Source organism: Vombatus ursinus, unplaced genomic scaffold (genome assembly GCF_900497805.2).
Source record: "Vombatus ursinus unplaced genomic scaffold, bare-nosed wombat genome assembly UNPS02014847.1, whole genome shotgun sequence".
Classification (NCBI taxonomy): domain Eukaryota; kingdom Metazoa; phylum Chordata; class Mammalia; order Diprotodontia; family Vombatidae; genus Vombatus; species Vombatus ursinus.
This window is the reverse complement of record NW_020954625.1, coordinates 15,327,965-15,350,034: the sequence shown is the minus strand read 5'-3', so window position 1 is coordinate 15,350,034 and position 22,070 is coordinate 15,327,965. Positions and strand designations below refer to the sequence as shown.

General features: G+C 46.7%; 1 protein-coding gene across 3 annotated transcripts in view; it reads right to left on the bottom strand.

The window, feature by feature from the left end:
• Positions 1–20,600, bottom strand: part of FAM13C (family with sequence similarity 13 member C) — a 104,831-nt gene extending 84,231 nt beyond the window's left edge. For 2 of the 3 annotated variants that reach the window (XM_027840754.1, XM_027840756.1), the window contains exons 1-3: positions 20,503–20,600; positions 10,434–10,490; positions 5,546–5,723 (exon numbers count right to left, since the gene is read on the bottom strand). In XM_027840754.1, the coding sequence (XP_027696555.1) occupies positions 5,546–5,723; positions 10,434–10,490; positions 20,503–20,564 (297 nt within the window). In that variant the 5' untranslated portion in view covers positions 20,565–20,600. Of the gene's footprint in view, positions 1–5,545; positions 5,724–10,433; positions 10,491–10,630; positions 10,728–20,502 lie in introns of those variants that run through there. The other variant, XM_027840757.1, reaches the window with a different exon arrangement.
• Positions 20,601–22,070: the final 1,470 nt, after the last annotated feature.

The following is a 22,070-nucleotide window of genomic DNA, read 5'->3' as shown; positions in this document are numbered from 1 at the left end:
TGGTCCAATGGAGAGCGAGTGGACTTGGAGTCAGAGGACATGGGCTTGATCCTGGGCCAATCCCTCCACATCCCTGGGCTTCCCTTAGCTCATCTACAAAACGAAGGGGCTGGGCCAGCCGGCCTCTGAGGGCCCTTCCAGTTCCCAGTCTAGGCTCCCGCCATCTTCTTCAGGCTAAGCATCCCTTCCACCTTCCACCAGTCTTCCTAATGCATGAAGCGGAGATTCTCCACCACCCTGACCCTCCTCCTCTGCACACGAGGTGCCCAGAGCCGAGCCCTCCTCCAGCTGGGCTCCGACCAGGGCAGAGAACGGTGGGGACCATCACCCCCTGAGCGCTGGAGGCCCTGCATCAGTTGGTGCAGCCCAAGCCTGGGGACTCCCAGGGACCCTTCTCAGAAGGATGCTGGCCTTATCCCATCGCCAGAAAGACAAGAGAGTGGCACCCGATGGTCTCTCCATTTCTTCCAGCTCCAAAGTCTACAATCTCCAGAGGCCGAAAGAATGCCTCCTCCATCTGACGTATTACCTGCCCTCTTCCCCTCTCCATCCCCCAACAGAAATCCTTCAGAGGGTGGTTTTAGTTTTTGCCTTTGCATCCTGGGTGATGCTGAATAATTGAATATAACTGAACCCAATTGAAGCCAACTGAATTGAATTGGAAATGCTATCTAATCCAATCCACATTAGAATAATACAAGAATAATCATAATACCTAGCCTTTACATAGCATTTTAAGGCTGGCAAAGGGCTTTACATAAGTTAACTCTATTCCCTATAACAATCCGCTGAAGTAGGTGTTACTGTTATCCCTATTTTAAAGATGAGGAAACTGAGTCTCAGAGATGATAAGTGACTTGCCCAGGAACTAGACACATAGCAGAATTCGAACTCAGGTTTTCCTAACTCCTCCATGCCATCCGTAGGTGAACAAGAACTCCCTCCCACCGCTTACAAAGTCCCTAAGAAAGGGCCACTTAGCCTCTGCTTGAAGACTTTCCCGGAGGGGAAGCAGCCCATTCCACACTGGGATGGTTCTACTGGTTTGGAAGCTTTCCCTGCTCTTCCTCTTCGTGAATGCCACACTCCCGCCACACCGGACCACTCTATCCCAAGCTGTCCTTCTGCTCATTCAGAGATAGACGCTCTTTGTTCGCCTCACAAGAGATCTCTCCTTACTAGTTCAAAAACAGTTGTTCTATTAAACTCCAGATCCAAAAGGGTGCGTGGCCAACATAAGAGAGCAGGAGGGGAATGGATCCGTGCCCTGGGGCAATCTCCACCACTCACCAACATCCCCTAAGGGTGGGAAACAGGGCTGGCCCTCCCTCTGCTGTCAGCACACTATCCACCAGAATCTAGGAGAGGCAAAGAGCATTCACAGCGCCCTGGGTCTACACCTGGGTGGGACCTCAGATACCTTGGGAATCCATCCATTCACTTATAAGAGAGGAAACTGAGGCCTAGGCAGGTTAAGAGCCTGGCACATAGTAGGCTCTTAATAAATGCTTACTGACTGTCTCAACTTCAGAGTACAATATTTTATTAATATTTTTTCTTGAACACCTAGGCTCCGTTTTTGTTTTGACCATTGAGTTGTGATATACTGTAACTCTGTGCATTCTATTTTATCCATTTAAAAGTATCACTGAGCTTCACCAACTTGCCAGAAGGGCCCGTACCACCAAAAGGCCCAAGAAGACCCAGACCAGATCACCTTCAAGGTTCCGTCCGGTTCTGAGATTCGGACCTCTGGGGCTCTCATGAGCAGATCTCATAAATCTGCGTGCAGCAGAGTCAGGAAGGGACAGAGAGGCTGAGTAACTGTGGGCTGGTCAGGAGGGCAAAGGGAACAGCCGCTGCTGATTCCATTTCCAATTGTGATTCTAATTCCCATTTGGAAAAAACTAATATGTGATGGGATTACCGACTCCTAAAAATAGCAGCAACCTGCTCTTAATACCGGGCCAACTACAGCCAGGGAAGTTAGGAAATCTGAATTCTCTGAAATCGGAACCCCAGGAAATCCATCCGCAAAGTGCTTTTGCCGGAAGGTCTTTGGGAGTATTATTTGCAGTGCAAGAGAAACACGGGCGTGCTGGACCTTTTAACCTCTTGCCACAGCTGCTCCCGCAGTACAATAACCCGGAAATCGCCCTCCTGCAGAGCCAGGACTGGGGGTTCCCTGGCCAGGGGATCAGAGGAGCCCCCAGAAGAACATGGGCTTTTCCAATCAGCCTGAGGCAGCCCTCAGAAAAGAGAAGACTGTGACCTCCTGGAGCTCGGGGCCTGGGGGTGAGAGCTGGGCATCCCAACTATCGCTGCTTCAAAATGAAGCCCCAGCCCCAGGAAGGAGGCTGGCCGAGAAGCAGCGTGGCTCCGCGAATCTTCCCTTTAACGGAATGGGTGATGTCCCCCGAGGGATACCTTCTCCACCCACAAAGACCTTGACTGCTCAGCGTCTTAACAGGAGGGTTTTGTGAGGAGCAGGGGTCAAACAACAAGAGACTGCCAATGTCCTAGTCATAAGACCAGCCTTGGAGAGCAGACACGTGCCCCACTGTGGGACCCCTGACTGTGGGACCATCGAAAATCAGTACAAGAAGAAAGAAAAAGCCATCTAGTACAGCACTGAGAGAGACAGAGACAGAGACAGAGAGAAAGAGAGAGAGAGCAGAAAGTGAAAGACAGAGACAGAAAAAAGTAACAGAATGCCAGACAGAAAGTGACTGACAGAAAAACAGAGAAAGAGACTGAGAGACAGCAGAGAGTAGGGGAGAGAGAGAGAGAGAGAGAGAGAACTGAGAGACAGCAGAGAGTAGGAAAGACAGAGAGAGAGAGAGAGAGCTCTAAAAATACAAATATTTGCAAGCAAGACAGTTATAAAGATAATTATACCCTCTGATCCAATAATTCCACTGTGGGGAGAATATATCTTTAAATATTTTAAAAAACAAAGAGTTCTCTGTTCAAAAATGTTCAATGATATGTAATTTTAAAAAAAAAAAAGAAAGGAAGAAAAGAAAAGAAAGCCCAAGCCTGGAAATTACCTAACTGTTCACCAATAAGGGGATGGTTAAATAACCTGCAGCCCATTAATGTAATGGGCCACAGCAATGCCATTAAGACAACCCACAAGAGGAAGACCAGCTCATGAGGAAAGAGCTTTATGCAATGATGCCAAGTGAAAAAACAGGGGCAGGAGAATGGATGGCACCTCATGGCCACATAAGAGGAAAAGCGACTAAGAGTGAACCGGCTAACAAAGAATCCCACTGCTGACTTAGAGGAAATGAGTGAAAACCATCATGTTCCATCAGCCATTGAAATTAATTAATTTAAATGTAAATAGTAACCAAGCAAGTTTGGATTATTACAGCAATGCGCAATAAGATTTTAATAAAAGATTAAAAGCGTTGACCCCACAGAATCAAAATGGGCCCTGGGGCCTCAGCTCATCCCGCCTCCCCTTCCAAGACAGCAGAATCTTTACTGAATAGCATGATGCTTGGCTCAAGCCGACCCTGCAGCAGTGGGTTCTGCCTTCCGGAGGGGCCTGCAGAAAGCACAAACTCCCCCAGCTGCATGGTTTTACTCTGAGACTTTTACATTTCAAAGGATGTTGAAACAATGTCAGCAATGATATCAGTGTCATTCAAGCTTGGACTTTCAAGAAGCAAGTGATAGGTCAGGTGGCCTCAGGTGCCTCAGCTGGAGGCTGCAGCACTAAGAAACGAGAGCTTAGGAATCCCAGGCCCGACCCCTCCTGGCTCACTCCACTGGGATGCTGAGCAAGAAGCAGTGGGTCCCATGTCTGAATTAAACCTGCTGCTATAAAGACTCTGAGTCTCACAGAAATGCCCACATGGAGACGGTACTGGAGGAGAGAGTTAGAAGCTGGACCCATGATTTCCCTGGGAGAGGGCACTCCCAGGTGAAGGAATGCTTGCCAGCAATGCACAGAGCACCCTCCTGACAACCTCAAGTCTTGGTAAGTGTCATACGGAGTCATCAGGCCAGCAGGTATCAGAGTCAGGATTTGATCCAACGTCTCACTCACCTGTCGGCCAGCTCTCTACCTCTCAGAGGACACCGTAACCTACATGAAATCCACCCCTGGCACCCTCAGTCCTTCGCTGTTGGAGAAGGGTAGAGATGTAAAGGGCTCGGATGACCTACCTGGGAGCTAGCTGGCAAATCAGGGGTTCAAAGCCAGAAGGCAGGACCAGATCGACGAGCCCAAATGCCCAGAGTGCCCAGAGGCTGGCTGACCGACCGTCTAACAGCCTGATTCCCCAACCACGGCTTTCCCAGGCACGGGGGCCACCAGACCTCCTCCGACTCAGCTGTCCCCCTTCCCCCTCAGGTCAACGGTGCTTAAAGCAAACACAGCCTCTGCGGCCAACCCGCCATCACAAAGTCTGTATCTGGCACGCCAGGGTTCCGCTTCTGTCCTCACTTCCTCAAGAAGGAAGGGCCCTGAGGGGCCTGGCTGCCAATGCTAGGTAGTCATCACGTCCATTTGTTTTTCCCACGCTTCCCCTTTCCCCAGGAAATGGAAGAAGATGGAAGAAGAAGCCCGAGAACCAAGGACACGGTCCAGAAAACAATCTCCCAGGAACACAAGCCACACCAAACACAAATGGCACAAAGCACGAGGTTGTGGAAGGAGGGAGGGACAAGCCCACGCTGCACAGCGGCCGCCACGGAGCTGCCCTGGGAATCAGGACCGTGGCTCAAACACTGGGATGAGCTACTCAGGGTCACCGTTGGGAAAAAACGGCAGTGAAACTTGGTATAAATGTGCATCGATTGCCCAGTACTCCGACCGGTGGATCAGCAAGCATTTATTAAGCACTTACGAATACCAGACACTTACTACATGCCAACACTGAATGTTGGCAATACAAAGGAAAAACATTCCAGGAATGCGGCTTAGAGATGAGAGAAAAGCGTTATGTGACACTGAGGAAGCCAATATGGTTAGATCATAAAGTGCGTGATGTCAATAAGGCCTAAGAAGACCAGAAAGGCAGAAGGGAATGGCAAAGAGGATTTTATATCTGACCCCAGAGGGAGTTGTGAGCCTTCTGGTGGCCAGTGGGGTGGCAGTGGGGGGTCTATTCTTTAGAAAAATCACTTTGGCATCTGGGTGAAGGATGGATTGGAGTGGGAGGAGACTTGAGGCAGGGAGTCCAATTAGAAAATTAATTCATACAGTTCAGGGAGAAGTGATGGGGGCCTGAACTAAGCGGGTGGCCATGAGGGGAGACAATAGGATATCCTGGTGGTCAAAACAACAAGTCCGAGATGGACTGGCTGTTGGTTCAGCGAGTAAGAATCAAGGCTGGGCGCCGAGGTAACCAGAGGGGAAGGGAGAACAAGCAAGCTCCCTCCTCCCTCGGCTTCTGAGACATTTTCCTCTTCCCTGCTGACCATTAGGGCACTTACAGAAAAGCAAGCCTGCCCCCTTGGGCTGAAGGCACCACAGCAGACAGAAACACGCCGTTCTTGGGGAGACAAGACCCACGGCTTCGTCCCCTACCTGGTTATCTCCGTGGCCCTTCCCGGCCTCCCCTTTGAGGACGGATTTGGGTTTTCTGGACTTGAAATTGCCCATGGTGTATCGCAACGCTCCATGGAACAGGGCCTGCTCTGCGTGCTGCTGACTCTCTTCTAGGAGGGCGATGTTGTCAGGGTAGTTTTCTTTATTATTTTCATCTCTAAAATGGGAAACACAATTAGGAAAATGAATGAAGTAACGATAGAGTGGACTGGACAGAGAATTACAGCTGCGCACTGATGGTAACAATAAGAACGCCCCAAATCTGTTGATGAATACCTCTTTCCTTGTTTTAATTTTTGGTCTAAACCCATGATCTTAGCAGTCTGGGATATTCCCAAGAAGGAAACTCCCTCCACCCCTACAAACCAGCGGTTGAACTTTCATGTCGAGGAGTAATCAGACACTCGCCCACGGTCCCACAGTAGGCAGGTGTTCAAGGCAGAGCACTAGCCCAGGTCTCCCCACCTCCCAAAGATGCCCCTGCTATCTCTTATCCACCCTATTTCTTTTATAACTCTGCAAACTCCTTTTACCTCTATCAGCTCATTTTAAACTCAGAGCAATCCTGTGAAGCGGGCTCAGACTTTGCTTAGCCAGGCCACTTCATTGATGGGAAAAGTGAAATTCAGGGCAGTTAAGTCACTTGTTTGAGGTTACAATTAAAGGAAATATCGACCTGTTGTCTGGACCTTCTTTCCTTAAGCCAAGGACTTTTAACTTGGAAAAAATATTCTGAGAAGGGGCCCATAGGCTTCACCACACTCTCCAGGGCATCCTAGACACAAGAAAAGGGTAAGAACCCTGCCTTGGGTCATTCTGGTGTTGACTGATGAATCTGGCAAAGCTACCCCCTCATAATGTATCAGAGCCAGAATTCCAACCAAGATGCCCTGACCCCAAATGAAGAGCTTCTGGCAAATCTAACAGACCGCCAATTCGTCAGTATTCATAAGTAGAAGAAAAAAAAATCAATGTCCTTGAAAGTGGGTGAGAATTTGAGGGGGAGGAGGGAAAAATAGCAACTAGTGTCAGAGACTTTTTTTTTAAATGTATTTAAAGACTCCATTACTAATAGGCTGTGGAAGCAAAATCTAAAATCTGAACTAAAAACATTTCACTTTATTTATTTAAATTAAGAGTAACTGATATGCTTCTATATTTTCTCATTTCATTGGGCAAAGGGGAGAGAAAAGTCACCTCTCTGAGTCCCCTCTGGCTGGGTCTCACGCTAGCACTCTTCAAAAAAGAGAGAGGGGAAAGAAGCCCACCCCACTCAGTGCTCTGCAGATCCACTCAGCATCCTTTGACAACATCAATCCTAAAAAGCACCACGCCAGCTCTTTGTTGTTTAACCCAAGGCCTGCTCCAAAGAACTCCAAATATTTTACAAACATTCTCTCTCTCACCTCCACAACAGAGAAGGTCAGACCAAAGAGGAGACAGAGAACATTATGAAAGGCAAAATAGATAATTTTGATTACATTAAATTGAAAAGTTTTTGCACAAACAAAGCCAATGCAACTAAGATTAGAAGGGAGGTAGAAAATTGGGAAAGAATTTTTACAACCAGTCTCTCTGATAAGGGCCTCATTTCTAAAATATATAGAGAATTAAGTCAAATTTATAAGAATACAAGCCATTCCCCAATTGATAAGTGATCAAACAATATGAACAGACAGTTCTCAGATGAAGAAATAAAAGCCATCTATAGCCATATGAAAAAATGCTCTAAATCACTACTGATTAGAAAAATGCAAATCAAAACAACTCTGAGGTACCACATCACACCTATCAGAATGGCCAACATGACAAAACAGGAAAATGACAAATGTTGGAGAAGATGTGGGAAAATTGGAACACTAATACACTGTTGGTGGAGTTGTGAAAAGATCCAACCATTTTGGAAAGCAATTTGGAACTATGCCCAAAGGGCTATAAAAATGTGCATGCCCTTTGACCCAGCAATAACACTTCTAGGGCTGTATCCCAAAGAGATCACACAAATGGGAAAAGGACCTACACGTACAAAAATATTCATAGCAGCTCTTTTTTGTGGTGGCAAAGAATTGGAAATTGAGAGGATGCCCATCAATTGGGGAATGGCTGAGCAAGTTGTGGTATATGAATGTGATGGAATACTATTGTGCTATAAGAAATGATGAACAGGCAGACTTCAGAAAAACCTGGAAAGCCTTATATGGACTGATGCTGAGTGAAGTGAGAAGAACCAGGAGAACGTTGTACACAATAACAGCTACGTTGTGAGATGACTAATACTGATAAACTTAACCCTTCCTGGCAATATAAGGATTTAAGACATCTCCAGAGGCCTTGTGATGGAAAATGCTATCCACACCCAAAGAAAGAACTATGGAAGCTGAATTGTTAATTTTTTTCTCTTCTGTTGAGTTTTGTTTCCTCTTTCTGATAGTTCCTCCTATTGGTTTTAATTTCTACTTACAACACCACTAATGTAAAAATATGTTTAATATGAAAAAAAAAAAACCAGAGAAGGTCAGAAAAGGCTGGTAGAAAGGCAGAGAATGTGTCCCATTTCACTGCTGGGGAGAGTAGAGCCCCTCAGGCATCCTTAGCAAGGGTCGATGGTATTGACCTGTTTTCTCTTTCCTCATTTTGGCCTCTGTCAGAGGTAAGAGGGAAAACTAGACAGACAACGGATCTGCAGACCTTCCACAAACCTACCACGCCATCCTCACCCACTGAGAGTGAGCTTGGAATAATAAGATGGACAAGCAAGTTTAGTCAAGATGGCATGCAGGAGGGACAGCTAGGTGGCACAGTGGATAGAGCACCAGCCCTGGAGTCAGGAGGACCTGAGTTCAAATCTGGTCTCAGACCAGACACTTGACACTTACTAACTATGTGACCCTGGGCAAGTCACTTAACCCCAATTGCCTTGCCTAGGGGAAAAAAAGGGGGGGGCATGCAGGAAAAACCCCGTGGACATAGGGGGAGAAAACAGCCATAAGGGAGATGGATGTTAGGGGAGGGAGCTCCAGGTCTACAAAAGATCATAGGCAAAGTCAAGGAACTTAAACTATATCTAGAAAGAGAAGCTGGAGGGTTTTAACATTCAAAAGATGCTGAACTGGGTCATTTCATTTTTATATATCGCATTAAATTGCTGTATCATATCATATTGTATTATGTTATTCTATTGAAGCAGTAGGGCATTATGGATAGAGCACTGACTTCAGAACCAGGAACATGAGTTCTCGTCCCACCTCTGACATATCCTGACCGTGTGATCTTGGACTTAACCTATAAGAGCTCTAGGAAACTCTCTGAGTGAGTCAATGGCAGAGGAGATGCTAGCCTGCACTGATGGAGGGCACTCTTTTATCTGCAAAGTTTCTATACCTCTAAAGTCATAGGTCCAGTCTCTACCCTTATATTATTACATTATGTTATGCTGGCATACTATATGATTATATTACATTATACCATATTGTATTGTGTTAGATTGTATTATATTATATCATATTATATAGTATTATATGATGTATATATCATATTATACTATATCAACTATATATGAATATGATATATTATTATAGTATGACAGATCATGTTATGCAATATTATGTTTATTGTATCATATTATATATATTATATATTGTTAATGTATTTTATCACATTATATTGTGTTCTATTACATCATATTACATTTTATTTACCATGTCATAATATAACATTATTTCATGTGTTATATATTTATGTATCAGGTTTCAGCTTGGTCTATCATTTCTAGATTTGTTTACTCTCCTGCCTCTTATAAATAAACCCAATAAAAGGCCAAAAGAAACAAGTTCTGAACCCAGACTGGCTCCTTCTCCCCACAAGAGGTATACAGACCACATTAACTCAGTGCACATTCATCCCAACTTACTGGAATAAAGCATGACCAGCCGAGGGCAATTGGCAATCTGCGAAGATGACTTGAGCAGCTAATTTTAGGACGTGCCATGATTCAGGCGTGGGTGAGCAACAAGATTTGTCTCAGGCTTTCCATTATTCAATGATGATTTCAACTGACCACCAGGGCTCAGAGCTGTAACTGGGGTGGGGCAAAAAGGCCTCTGTCCCAGGGCAACATACGGGGTAAAGGGCCATCAGTCATTCAACATTTATAAAGTACCTACTATGAGTCAGATTCTATGGTAGAGCCTGTCAATAAAGAGTGAAACAGGCCCCGAAAAACTGATAATCTAGCTAGGAAAGACAATATGTATCCATGTAGTTACATACAGAAGAGTGATAGAACCAGCTTCAATCAGCTCTTAAGAATCTATTAGTAATTTTTAAATTAAAATTAAATTAAATTATGGAGCAAGCATTTACACCTTGGAAATTGGTAAATGCTGCAAATTCTTCCAGTATGATACGTGTATGAGTTACACCCATTTGGAAGGTTGACATATAAGGTCCCATTAGCTGGAGATTTTTCTATATAACCTCGTTAGCACATAAAAGTCCTTTTTTTTTTAGTATTTCTTTGGAATTTGGATAGCGTGCTATTTGGATTCCTGCCAAGAGAAACTCTGCTGGAGGGTGGGCGGAGGTGGGCTGGGTGAGGCTTGTAAATCTCCCTTCACCCTAGATTCCAAGTGAGGGGCACTGAGGTGCCTGGGGTACACTTCTTGCCACCACACCGGTGAGGGCCACTTCCTGGACCTACACTGAAAAACCAAACATGAGCCGATGGCTCCAGGATGCAGAACCACCTTTGTCCTTGAAGCCTTGTATGGGAGCACTGAGATAAATTAAATAGAAGGGAAAAGAAAGAAGACCCCAGCCACTCCGTGCGCCGAGGACCTAGGAGGCCGCGACGTCTCTGCGTCCATACCTGAGACTGGCCCGGTCAGGCTGGTCTTCATGAACAGACACGGCGTCTTCGTCACACCTGGGGAACGAAAACAAAATGACATCGTCTCCACAGCCACTCCGCCATCCCCTCCAATAAACTTTCTTCTCTCCCCCAAACTGGATTCCCTTCCCCCGCCCCAATCCTCTTCCTTGTTCTGGCCAGTGACAAGAGCTCACCTTTTCTCCAGGCGCAGTGGAAAAAGCACAAGATTTGGGTTCAAATCCCAGCTCTGCCATGCGCTACCTTTGTGACTGTAAGTCTCGGCCTCAGTTTCCCCATCTGAAAAAATGAAGTGGCTGATTCTAGAGAATAATTTGGAACTATTCCCTTTGTCTATGCCCTTTGACCCAGATATAATCATCATCATCATTATTGCTGATTTATTATATTAATTATAATTGTTATAATTATTGTAGATGTACTAATTATATCATGTATAATATATACATTTTACATATAATCATAAAATATATTGTTATATATATATTTATATATAATCCTATAAATTAAAATGTTATATTAAAGATAACATATCATAATTAATATATACTATATTATTATCACTAACATTTATGTACCGCTTACTACGTGCCAGACACTATGCCAAGCACTTTCCAAATATTATCTCATTTGATCCTCAACAACTCTAGGAGATAGGTGCTATTATTAGCCCCATTTTACAGATGAGGAAAGTGAGGCAAACAGAAGCTAACAGACTTGCTCAGGGTCACCCATCTGGTAAGTACCTAAGGTTGGATTTAAACTCAGGTCTTCTGGACTCCAGGCCCAGTGATCTATCCACTGCCCCACCTTGCTGCAGGCCACTCTATCAGGCCTATGCCCCAAAGAAATCAAAGAGGAAAAGGCTCTATCTGTACAGAAATGTTTACAGCAGCTCTTTTCATGGCAGCCAGCCACTGCAAAGTAAGGGCGTGGGCATCCTCCTATTGAGAGATGGCTAAACAAAGTGTGGCCTAGGAACAGAACGGGATGTCATTGTGTTGTAAGGAATGATGAAATGATTTCAGAGGAAATCAGGAAGACCTCTGGGAACCCAACGCAACCAGGAGAACAATTTCTACAATGAAAACAACATCGACTTTGCTTCAGAATTGTGAGCCGCGTGTGTCCACGAGAACGGCACCTGCGCGGGCCACTCCCCTCCTGACTGAGAGCCGACAGACCAGAAATGCAGAAAGAGACCCACATTCTCCGGCATGGCCAACGTGAGATTCTGCTTTGCTGGATTATATACTGCGGGCTTTATTTTTCCAGGTCTTTTTTTTGCTTCTTCTTAATTTGTAGGGCTGTGTGTATGGGTAAGGAACAGATTAATTTTTTTTAATTCTTGTAAACTGAAAAAATAATAATGAACTAAAAGCTCGAATGGCTGGGCCGGACGGCTTTATCATCCTGTCCTGCTCTATGACCCCCTTCACCTTGCATGTGGACAAAGCAGTTTCTTCACAACAATCCTGTGAGGTAGGTAATGAAAGTTTTAACATCCCCATTTTACAGATGAGGATACTGAGGTTCAAAGAACTTTAGTGACTTGTCCACAGTCACATGACTGGGGAGGATCAGAGCTGGGATTCAAATTCGTGTCTTCTGGCTCAAAGTTTGGCTCTCTTTCTAATATATCATACCACTGTCCCCTGCTACAACGCGCAAGAGCTGAAAGGGACCTCCAAGGCCATTCAGACCAATCTCTGAGATGGCTGAGAAAACTCACGGGCCCAGAGAGGTGAAATCACCTGCCTAAGAGTGGTACAGGTGGTATAGATAGATATCCAGGCAGTACAGGTAAGAGGCAGAATCTGAACCCAGGTCCTTTGACTCTAGATCTAATCTTCTTTCCATAATTTCCTATAGCCCACTAAAAAACGAGCAAACTCATCAACCTTGTCTAAAAGGCCCTCTAGTTTCAAATCGTTCCTGGCCACGCCATCGGCTAGCCGTGTGACCTTGGAAAAATCTCTCTGGCCTTCGGTTTCCTCAGCTGTAAAATGATACGCTTGGACTGAAAGATTCCGAAGGCCATTCCCAGCTGGCCATCCCATCAGCTCTCCTGTTGGTCCCCTCACTACACTCTGGCAAAGGTTTTTATAATAACCCAGGGTCACGAGAACCCAACCAGTACTTTCATAAGTGTATATGTCTGGGCCATTTAGGACACCACAATTTCCCCAGACACCAACAAAACCTGAAGGTCACCTCTCTTTCATTCCCTCAATCAATACTGGGTGAAAAAATCTATTATGCTGAAGGTCCCATCACAAAGACGCACCTATACCTCTCCCCCTTTCAATTCTTACTGCCGCCATATTTACGTGATGTTTCTGTATTTTTGTACAAACAGAAATGGCCAATTTATTTGCCTAAATATATTTTCACCTGAAAAATATATTTAGGCAAGTAAACTGGCTAATAACACCACTGTTTCCACTATGAAAAGCAGCAATTAACTTTCCAAGGCATGCCCTCCCACCCTACTAGAACGTCCCAATTAGTAGAGCATTCATGTTTTGAACATTAACGGAAGATATTTCTGATAAGATTGTTAACTTTAGCAAAGTAAAGAAAACAATGAGACTCTCAGATCTGGCATTATGGCTTCAGAAATGGGGCGAGTTTAAGCTCGATATCAAGGAAAGACTTCCAAAGGATGAAAGAATTCCTAAGTGGCTGGGGGCTGCTTTGGGAAATAATGAGCTCCCCATCTCTGAAAGTCTCTGAGCAGAGGCCAGCTGATACTCGCTGGGTAAGCTGTAGAGGGGATTCTTGCTCAGATACAGGCCGGACTGGACGGCTGAGGGGGTCACTTCCAGCTTGGCGATTCCAGGATGGTCAATGCTGAAGCAAAACAATGACCAGTGTTCAGATTTTGGCATCACCTTCCCCCGCCCACCCCGACAGAGTTTATTATTCTTCTCCCTCCTGGGACATTTGGTTCCAGTTGAAAACACAGCAGCAGAGCCTTCAAAGTGACCCTTGGCCTTTGAAGTTGGGAGCCGGACCTCCGTGGTGAGTCTGGCTAGTGAGGCCTGAGGCCGTGAGGTTCCTGTCACAGCCAGGCCAGGAGCACAGGCATGCCTGTAGTCTGTGCTGCTGGGGGCTGAGGCTACACCCAACTGGGTGTCTACGCTAAGTCTGGTGCCAGCGTGGTGAGAGGAGGGGTGACCAGCTACCCGGGGAGTCTACGCCTGCTTCCAACGATGTCTGGGGGGCCGAGGGGATGTTTATCTAGAGATACACAGACAAAAAAGCTGCAGTACCATCCCAAAGAACCTTCAAGTCTGAGAAGGAGAAAGCCGGGGCAATCAGGATCCCTAAGAGTTGTGACAGGAAGAGACTATGAATTAATCAAAAGTTAGCTATTTCCCTAAGTTGTCAAACAGGGCGCGTGTCTTCTGTCTTTGTTTTCCCCTTTTGGAGGCCCTCTTTCTCCACCAGGTGTACCCCTGTTGTGGCCCAATCCCTCCCACCCCTTTCTTGGCCATCTTCTCTCTTCACTCGCCTTCAAGCCAAGGACCAGCGCCATCCAGCCCTCTTCTGGACAGCTGGCTATCCGAGCGAGCCTGAGGGAAATTAGCAGATCAACTCACATGAACTGAAAACATCAGCTGAATGCGGGACCAGAGAAGGCTTCCCTCCAGTAAGAGGAACATCTCTGCACAAATCCACAGTGAGGACCCTTGAAGGTCCTACCAGGAGACGAGGGCTCCAAGCACAGCTGCCCAGGGACAGGCTCTCCTTCTGTCTCAGGCGCTCCCACCCAGCTGTGTCCAGAAAGGCTCAGCGGCCGCAGCAGCAGGCTCACTGCGGGAGGGGGACGGTTGTGCTTGGTACCGTCAGAAGGAGGGTGCCCTCCCGACAGACGCTCCGTGCATTAAAGCACCAGGAAAAGACAGGGCTGGGTTAGAATCCCACCTCCGCCGTTAGCTACCTAGGTGACCTTGGGGAAATCATTCCTACTCCTTGGGTCTCAGGTTTCTCATCGGTAAAATGGGGATAATAATAGCACCTACCTCCCAGGGTTGCCGTGATGATCGATGGGACGTTTGCAAAGTGACGTGCAAACCTCAAAGCAATACATAAATGTTAGCTATGAAAAAGGAGAAGTGACCCAGACAATGCTGAATATTAAAAGTGAACAAGAACCATGCCAAGTTGTCTCTGGTATTATCATCATTATTAATTTATTATTTATAATAAAATATCATTTAACATTATCATTAATTATTATCATTATTACTAGAGAGAAGGAGAAACACTCCTATGATTTCATCCATTTAGGGAATTCCCAATATGGAAACTCCCTCCGGTAATACCGATTGCACCTCATCTGTAATTTGTGCCCTTAGAGAGCAACCAGAAGCACTGAGAGGTGGGCTTGCTATTATGCACCTGAGGTAACATTTGAACCTTGGTCTTCCTGAACTCCAGGCCGGCCCTCCAGTGGTCATGCTTGACACTCTCTGGGCATTAATGGTGCATTCTACAATTTTTACCGCGCCCAGATGGCATTCCAACTGGCACTCGCATTTTAAATGTAACCACAGCTACAGTTGGGGGCAATCAGATCTCCCTGGGCTGGGCACAAGAAGAGGATTTTGTTGTCGATTATGTATATACACAAACACACACACACAAAAATATAGATATCTACATATCTATGTGAGTGCATTTAGACAGACCCACAAAGAGGCAGAACAGATAACAGAACTGGCCCCAGGGCCAGGACCACCTGGGTTCACATACTGCCCTGGTGACCCCCAGGCAAGTCTCTTAACCCATCAGGGTCTGTGGCCCCCCCCGCCACACACATACACACACACACACACACACACACACACACACACACACACACTCTCTAAAACTGTAGGCTGTAGAAAAAAGTGCTGATCAATACTAGGGGAGAAAATTCCTCCCCATGCCAATGAAATCCTGAGTCCAGACTTGGGATCTCACCAGAAGGAAAAATTCCTCAGTGCAAACTTCCCTCTGTGGTGAGAGGCCTCTGAGACACTGAGAGGCTAATCAAACAATCACAAAAGTCTGCATCTGGAAGATCGGTAAAGTGCCTGTTATCTCCCGGGGGGAGGCAGGTGCTATTATTATCCCCATCTTACAGATGAAGAAGCTGAGGCAGACAGAGGAAGGGACCTGCCCAGGGTCATACAGCTAGTTAAGTGTCTGAGGCTGAAGCCAATCCCAGGTCTCTGTGACTCCAGCTCTAACCACTGCACTACTAAGTGGCCTCTTGAGCAATGCCTTCAGGGGTGGTTCTTGCCCCCACTTTGAAGGGATGCTGCCATTTAACAATGATCCTTGGCCCAGAATTACAAACAGGAAGGAGCCAGGGACAGTATCTGGAAAATTTCACTGAGATTCCCAATTGTTCTCTGCCACCAGAGCCCATCTCTTTCACACCAAGAGGGGCTCCCAGGGACGCTCTCTGGCTGCAGTCACAGGGTTCCACCATCTCAGAAAAATCCCTGAGAAGGATCCCCATGAAAAGTATGAGAGAAGCAAACACAGGCTGGGGCATCCTGCCAATACAGTTAGCACCGCAAGGACCTACCTCTACGCAAACAATTCATCCAGCACCACAGGGCCGGTAAACATCCGAGCCACGGCACCTGAACTCAGATCTTCCGGACTCCAAGTCCAGTGCTCTCCACCCCCTGCTAGGCTGCCTTCACTTCCCAAAATGGAAACCAAAGAAAGCGGGCACAAAAAACACTCTGCAGGGGTGATGGCAAAGGAGGTGAGCCAGTCATGGGATGAGAATGTGAGGAGGATGCCGAGAAGCCCTCACAAAAGAACCAGAGGAAAGCATCCAGGCATCATACACACATACACATACACATACACACACACATATGGTTCCTATGTAAAATACACGTTATATATTTAGGTATACATATTATATACGAAATGCAAGATCCCATATATTTATATTTTATATATAACATATTATTTTAGATGTATATTTACATTTAAAATATAAAATGTATACTTTATATATGTATGTGTAGGTACATTTATAAAAACATAATTTTATATATTTATACATATATTTTTTATATATTAAGTTGAGATTTTATAAATTTAAGGATATATACATATCTATGTAGAAAGTATATAATTTTATATATTTGTATACACCTACTATATATTTTAGATATAAAATGTGTAATTTTACACATTTATGTGTGTATATGCATTTATATATATATAATCGTATATTTATATACAAATATACATTTTAGATGTAAAATATATAATCTCCTGTGTTTATATGTATGTATGTACATTCATATGTAAAATTCATGTTATATATTTCTATACATTTTAGCCACAAAATGTATGATTTTCTATATTTATGTATATATGCATTATATAAAACTTTATATATACATAAATACATGTGTATATGTATTTATATAGAAAGTCTATACTTTTATATATTTATATACAAATAAATACATTTCAGGTGCAAAATGTATTTTATATATGTATATACACACGTACATTTTAGATGCAAAATCTTATATATTTACGTATGTACATATGTATTTATAGATAAACTGTATAATTTTATATATTTATGCATGTATATCTTTATACAATCTGTAATTTTGTAGATTTCTATACAAATATACATTTTAGATGTAAATGTATAATTTTATATATTTATGTGTATAAACACATTTCTATATTAAGCATAAAACGTCGTATATTCGTACACAGTATATCCTCTGTGCCACTTCCAATGTTACCTTTCTAGAGCATGGTTCTAACCGCCTCAATTCCTTGCTCTAAAAGTTTCAGTGGCTCCCTATTGCCTCTGGGATGAAATGAACTCTTCTTTGTTATTCAGAGTCCTCCCCCCTCTGGTTCCAGCCTTTCCTATTAGGTCACTTAAGAAGGTAAACCTTCGGGGCAGCTAGGTGGCACAGTGGATAGAGCACCAGCCCTGGAGTCAGGAGGACCTGAGTTCAAATCCGGCCTCAGACCAAACACTTGACAATTAGTAGCTGTGTGACCCTGGGCAAGTCACTTAACCCCAATTGCCTAAAAAAAAAAATTAATAATAATAATAATAAAGAAGGTGAACCTTGCTGTTTAACTTGTTGCTCTTTAAATTCAGCATCCCATCTCCAGCCTGTGAGCCTTTGCACAGGCAGTGACCCATGCCTGGAGTGTGAGCCTTAGCTTCCACATAGCTCAGCTCGGAGGCCACTTCTTAGGGAAACCTTTCCTGATGGCCTTGTTGAGCAGGTCGATGGCCCAGTGGATACAGTGAGAGGCCTGGGGTCAGAAAGACCTTAGTTTGATACTGGCCTCAGGCACTTAATAGCTGGTGTGCTCCTGAGCAAGTCACTTAACCTCCATCTGTCTCAGTGTGCTCAACCGTAAAATGGGGAATGATCATAATAGCACCTCCCTCCCAGGGCTGTTGTGAGGTTCAAATATTTGTAAAGCACTCAGCACAGGGTCTGGCACATGAGTCCTTAATAAATGCTCATTTCCTTCCTCAGATTTTCTTGTGTTTACTTAATATATTCACCTGCTGTATTCTATCCCCTGGCAATGAAATCTCCTTGATGAACCATAGTAGATGCTTTAAGAATTGTGGACTGAATTGAATGGGAGGAGGTGATGTCATATACACACACTACATACACACTCACATCTAAATACACACATACATGTATATAGACATACACATACATCCATGTATACACACATGTGTATGCATATGCATGTGTTTTACATATTTTAAAACAGTCACTAAGGTCATGAGACTTCTCTGGCATATGTACTCCCTCTGAAACAGAAGGCAGTAACTTGAACACAGCATAGGTCAGTGGTTCTCAAACTTCCTGGTCTCAGGATCCCTTTATACTCTTAAAAATTACTGAGGACCCTCCAAAGAGCTTGTGTTTGGTTTTTATCTGTATGTGCTCATCATGTTTGAAATTATATTTTTGGATTAGTATGAAAACAATACAGTATCTCAGAGACACCCCTCCCCCCCTTTCCCTGATAATCCCAATTCCCTCATTTTATAGATGAGGAAACTGAGGTACAGAGAAGAGAGAACATGACTCAGTCACACCCTGTAAGGAAATACCAAGGCAGAGATTTGAACCCAGGTCTTTGGATGTGTGCATGTAATATAGTGGCCACATGGTAAAACAGACAGAATGTTGAATTTGGAATTAAGAAGACCTGGGTTCATGAAGGGCCTCCAACACTCATTACCTGTGTAAGTCCCAGCAAATAACTTACTTCAACGCCTCAGTTTTCCCACCTGTAAAATGGAGACAATAATACTACTACTTCCTTCAAACACTGTTTTGGGGATCACATAAGACAATGTATATAAAGTGTTTTACAAGCCTAAAAGAGCTATAGAAAGGAGTTCTCACCGACGTTCCTATTATGATTTGGTAGAGACGCAGCCAGTCACAGGGAGTGGAGGGCTAACATTGCAATCTGCTGTCAGGACATGAAGAAAGTCCCCCAGCCGTGGAGTCAGGAGCCCTGGGCTCACCTCCCAGATCTGTCACTTACTAGTGATGTGACCTGACCACAGGTGAATCTCCTATATGGGCCCTCAGTTTCCTCGTCTGTAAAATGAAGGGTCTGGACTGACTCCTGTGATCCCTTCCAGGTTCTATGCTCCTATGGTCTGCTAAGGGCTGAGTTCAAGTTGACCCACCCTCGCGGAGTGATCCCACAGGCAGATCTCCAAAATGGCAAGAGACAGAGGAGGGGTGCTGGTGTGCCTTGGTGGATGGGTTTCCATCCCCTCTAGTTCACTGCGCTAATGAAATCGCGGGTGTAGACCCCCGCTCCCTACAAGGGACACCCTCGCCTGCCTATGTGATTCCTCCATGGGCATCCGAGGTCCAGTGCATCCCTTCTGGCCGCTGCTCTCTCCCTCTCTGAAGGGGTTCAGCCAGGGCACCTGGCCGCTCAGTGCAGCAGCTGCCGCAGCGCCCGCAAAGCAGCCCCGAGAGGCACCCAGAAAAACCTCCACCTTCGCACCCAGGCCCCCTCCCTGGAAGACAAAGTTTGCTTTCGACTTTCCCTAATGCACGCAGATTAAAGCGCCGGGCTTTGGCTTGGTTTGCTTTTCTAAACCACGGCTGAGGGAAGGCTTCACGACTGGCCTTTTAAGGACAAGCCAGTGTTTTGAATGCACACAGCTGATGCAAAGCGCCGGGCGGTCTCGGGAGAGTAGCCCATCAACACAGACAAACAAAGGCCCGGGGAGGCTCAGGTGCTGGGGAGACCCGGCGCATCCCACGCCAGCCACCCCTCCCCCCTTATCCCCACGTCGCTCACCTTTCGGCCTCGGAGAAGGGCCCCCCACCGCCGACCCCGTTCCCAAGACAAAGCTGCCGACACCGCGCGTCTGCCAGAACGACTCCCCCCTCCCGCTGGTCTATTTCACCACCGGCGTGGTCTGGCGCCTACAAAGTAACCAGGGCAGCAGTCCCTGAAGGCACGCTTATGCAACGGGACCCCGGGTCTAAGGGGAGGGGTCGGGCCTGGGCAGCCCTTTGAACTTCCCAGAGTGCTAACTTCTGCCGGGGCCAGCCTTTTGGGGGAAGATCAGAAGACAAAAGGACGCAAGGCTTGCCAGGAAAGTTGGCTTTGCGGCATCTCCCAAGCCGGAGAGGACAGCCGCAGTGGGGACGCGGAGCCCGTTTATCCCAGAGCTTTCCCGAGACAGACCCAGGCCACTGAGCATCCCCCTGCCAGGGGCCGAAAACTGACGTGGGCCGTGGCCACACAAAGAGATGAAGGGAAGCCGGTGTGGAAATGCCAGCCGCCCGGGGGCCGGCGCGGGCTCCGATCTTTGCCTCGCCCTCCAGGGCTGCCCACTGGGTTTCCTGCACCACGGAAGGGTTCGGCCGCCCCCCCTCCCATCCATCCGCGGCTTCCCCGGGAGTCCGAGGCGAGTGGGGCAGGGATGCCGCGTTCCAGGGGGCTGGGAGGGGGCTCTCTTGGCTGCAGGGGCACTTACTCGGCTACCGCTGGGCTGCTGAAGGACTTCTCCTGCAGGCTGAAGCAGAAGCAAGAAAACATGGGCTAAGGCCGGCCAGGCTGGCCCCCGTGCACTGGCCCGGCTCCGCCCGCCGCCCGGGGACCTGCAGGCGCTCCCGCCCGCTCTGCACACGCCCCGAAGGCAGCCCCCGCCGGGATTAGCCGCGCTAGGGACACGCGCCACCAAGCCCGTCCCCCGGCTGCGCTCCCTGCGCGTAGCCCGGCCCAGCCCGGCCCGGCCCAGCGCCGGGGATCCGCGTGACTGGCAGCCCGTGGGCAGGAGGGGGAGGGGCGGGGGAAGGGGCCGGGGAGGTGGGGAGGAGGAGAGATGGGGAGGAGATGGGGCAGGGGGGAGGAAAGATGGGGAGGGAGAGAGAGGTGGGGAGGACAGAGGGGGAAGGGAGGATGAGAGGGGCAAGAGAGATGGAAAGGAGGAAAGAAGGGGAGGGGGCCGGGGAGGTGGAGAGGTGGAGAGGAGGAGAGATGGGGAGGAGATAGGGCCAGGGGGAGGAAGGATGGGGAGGACAGAAGGGAAGGGAGGATGAGGGGGCAAGGAGGAGGAGAGGGGCGAGGGACATGGGGAGGAGGAAAGAGGGGGAGGGAGGAAAGAAAAACAGAAGAAAAGAGGAAGGGGTGAGGGAGATGGGGTGGGGAGGATGAAGAGGGGGAGGAGTGAGGGATGGGAAAAGGGAGATGGGGAGGAGGAAGGGAAAATGAAGGAAAGGGGGATGGGAAGGGGAGATAGGGAGAGATAGGGGAGGGGAAAGAAAAGATGGGAGATGGGTGATGAGGGGGGAAGAAGATGAGGGAGAAGAAATGGGGAGAGAGGAGGAGGAGAGAGTGGGACGGAGAAGGAAAGTTTGAGTAAGGGGAGATGAAGAGGGACAGTGATTGAGGAGATGGGGAGGCCTAAGGAAGGATAGGGAGAAAAGGGGAGGACGAGGAGAGGAGAGATAGAAGAAGGGGAGATGGAAAAATGAGGGAGAGAAAATGGGGAATGGGGGCAGGGGCCCTCCGGATTGCTCCTGGAGGCTCCCGTCTTCCCATCTTCACCCCAAGGCTGGCTGTGTAACCAAGAAGTTGCTACTTCTGAGGCTTTTCATCTGGGCCTTTTTGTCCCCACCTTCAATCCCTGCAATCAGTCAACAAGTGTATGTGTATAATCATGTACACACACATATACATGTATGTATGCATGCATATGTATATATGTATACATGCGTTTATATACACGTTTGTTGGTATAGAAGATGTAAAAGTTGTGTGTATATATATATGTCTATATATTTTATATGTAACGTATTTTAGTCCTGTAGCCATAGTCCCCCACCTCTGCAAGGAGGGGAGGTGCGTCTTCTCCTTCCTTTTTGGGGGCGAGGTCAACGTGCACTTATGAAGTGCCGACTACGTTCCAGGCAAAAATGAAACAGCCCGTGTTCTACTAAAATAGAAAAGGAAGTTTCAGTGTTTACAGCCAAGCACCTGAATTCCCCGGCGATCCTGTGTGTGCGTATGTGCACGTGGGCGTGTGCTTTCCAGGAGTCTCAT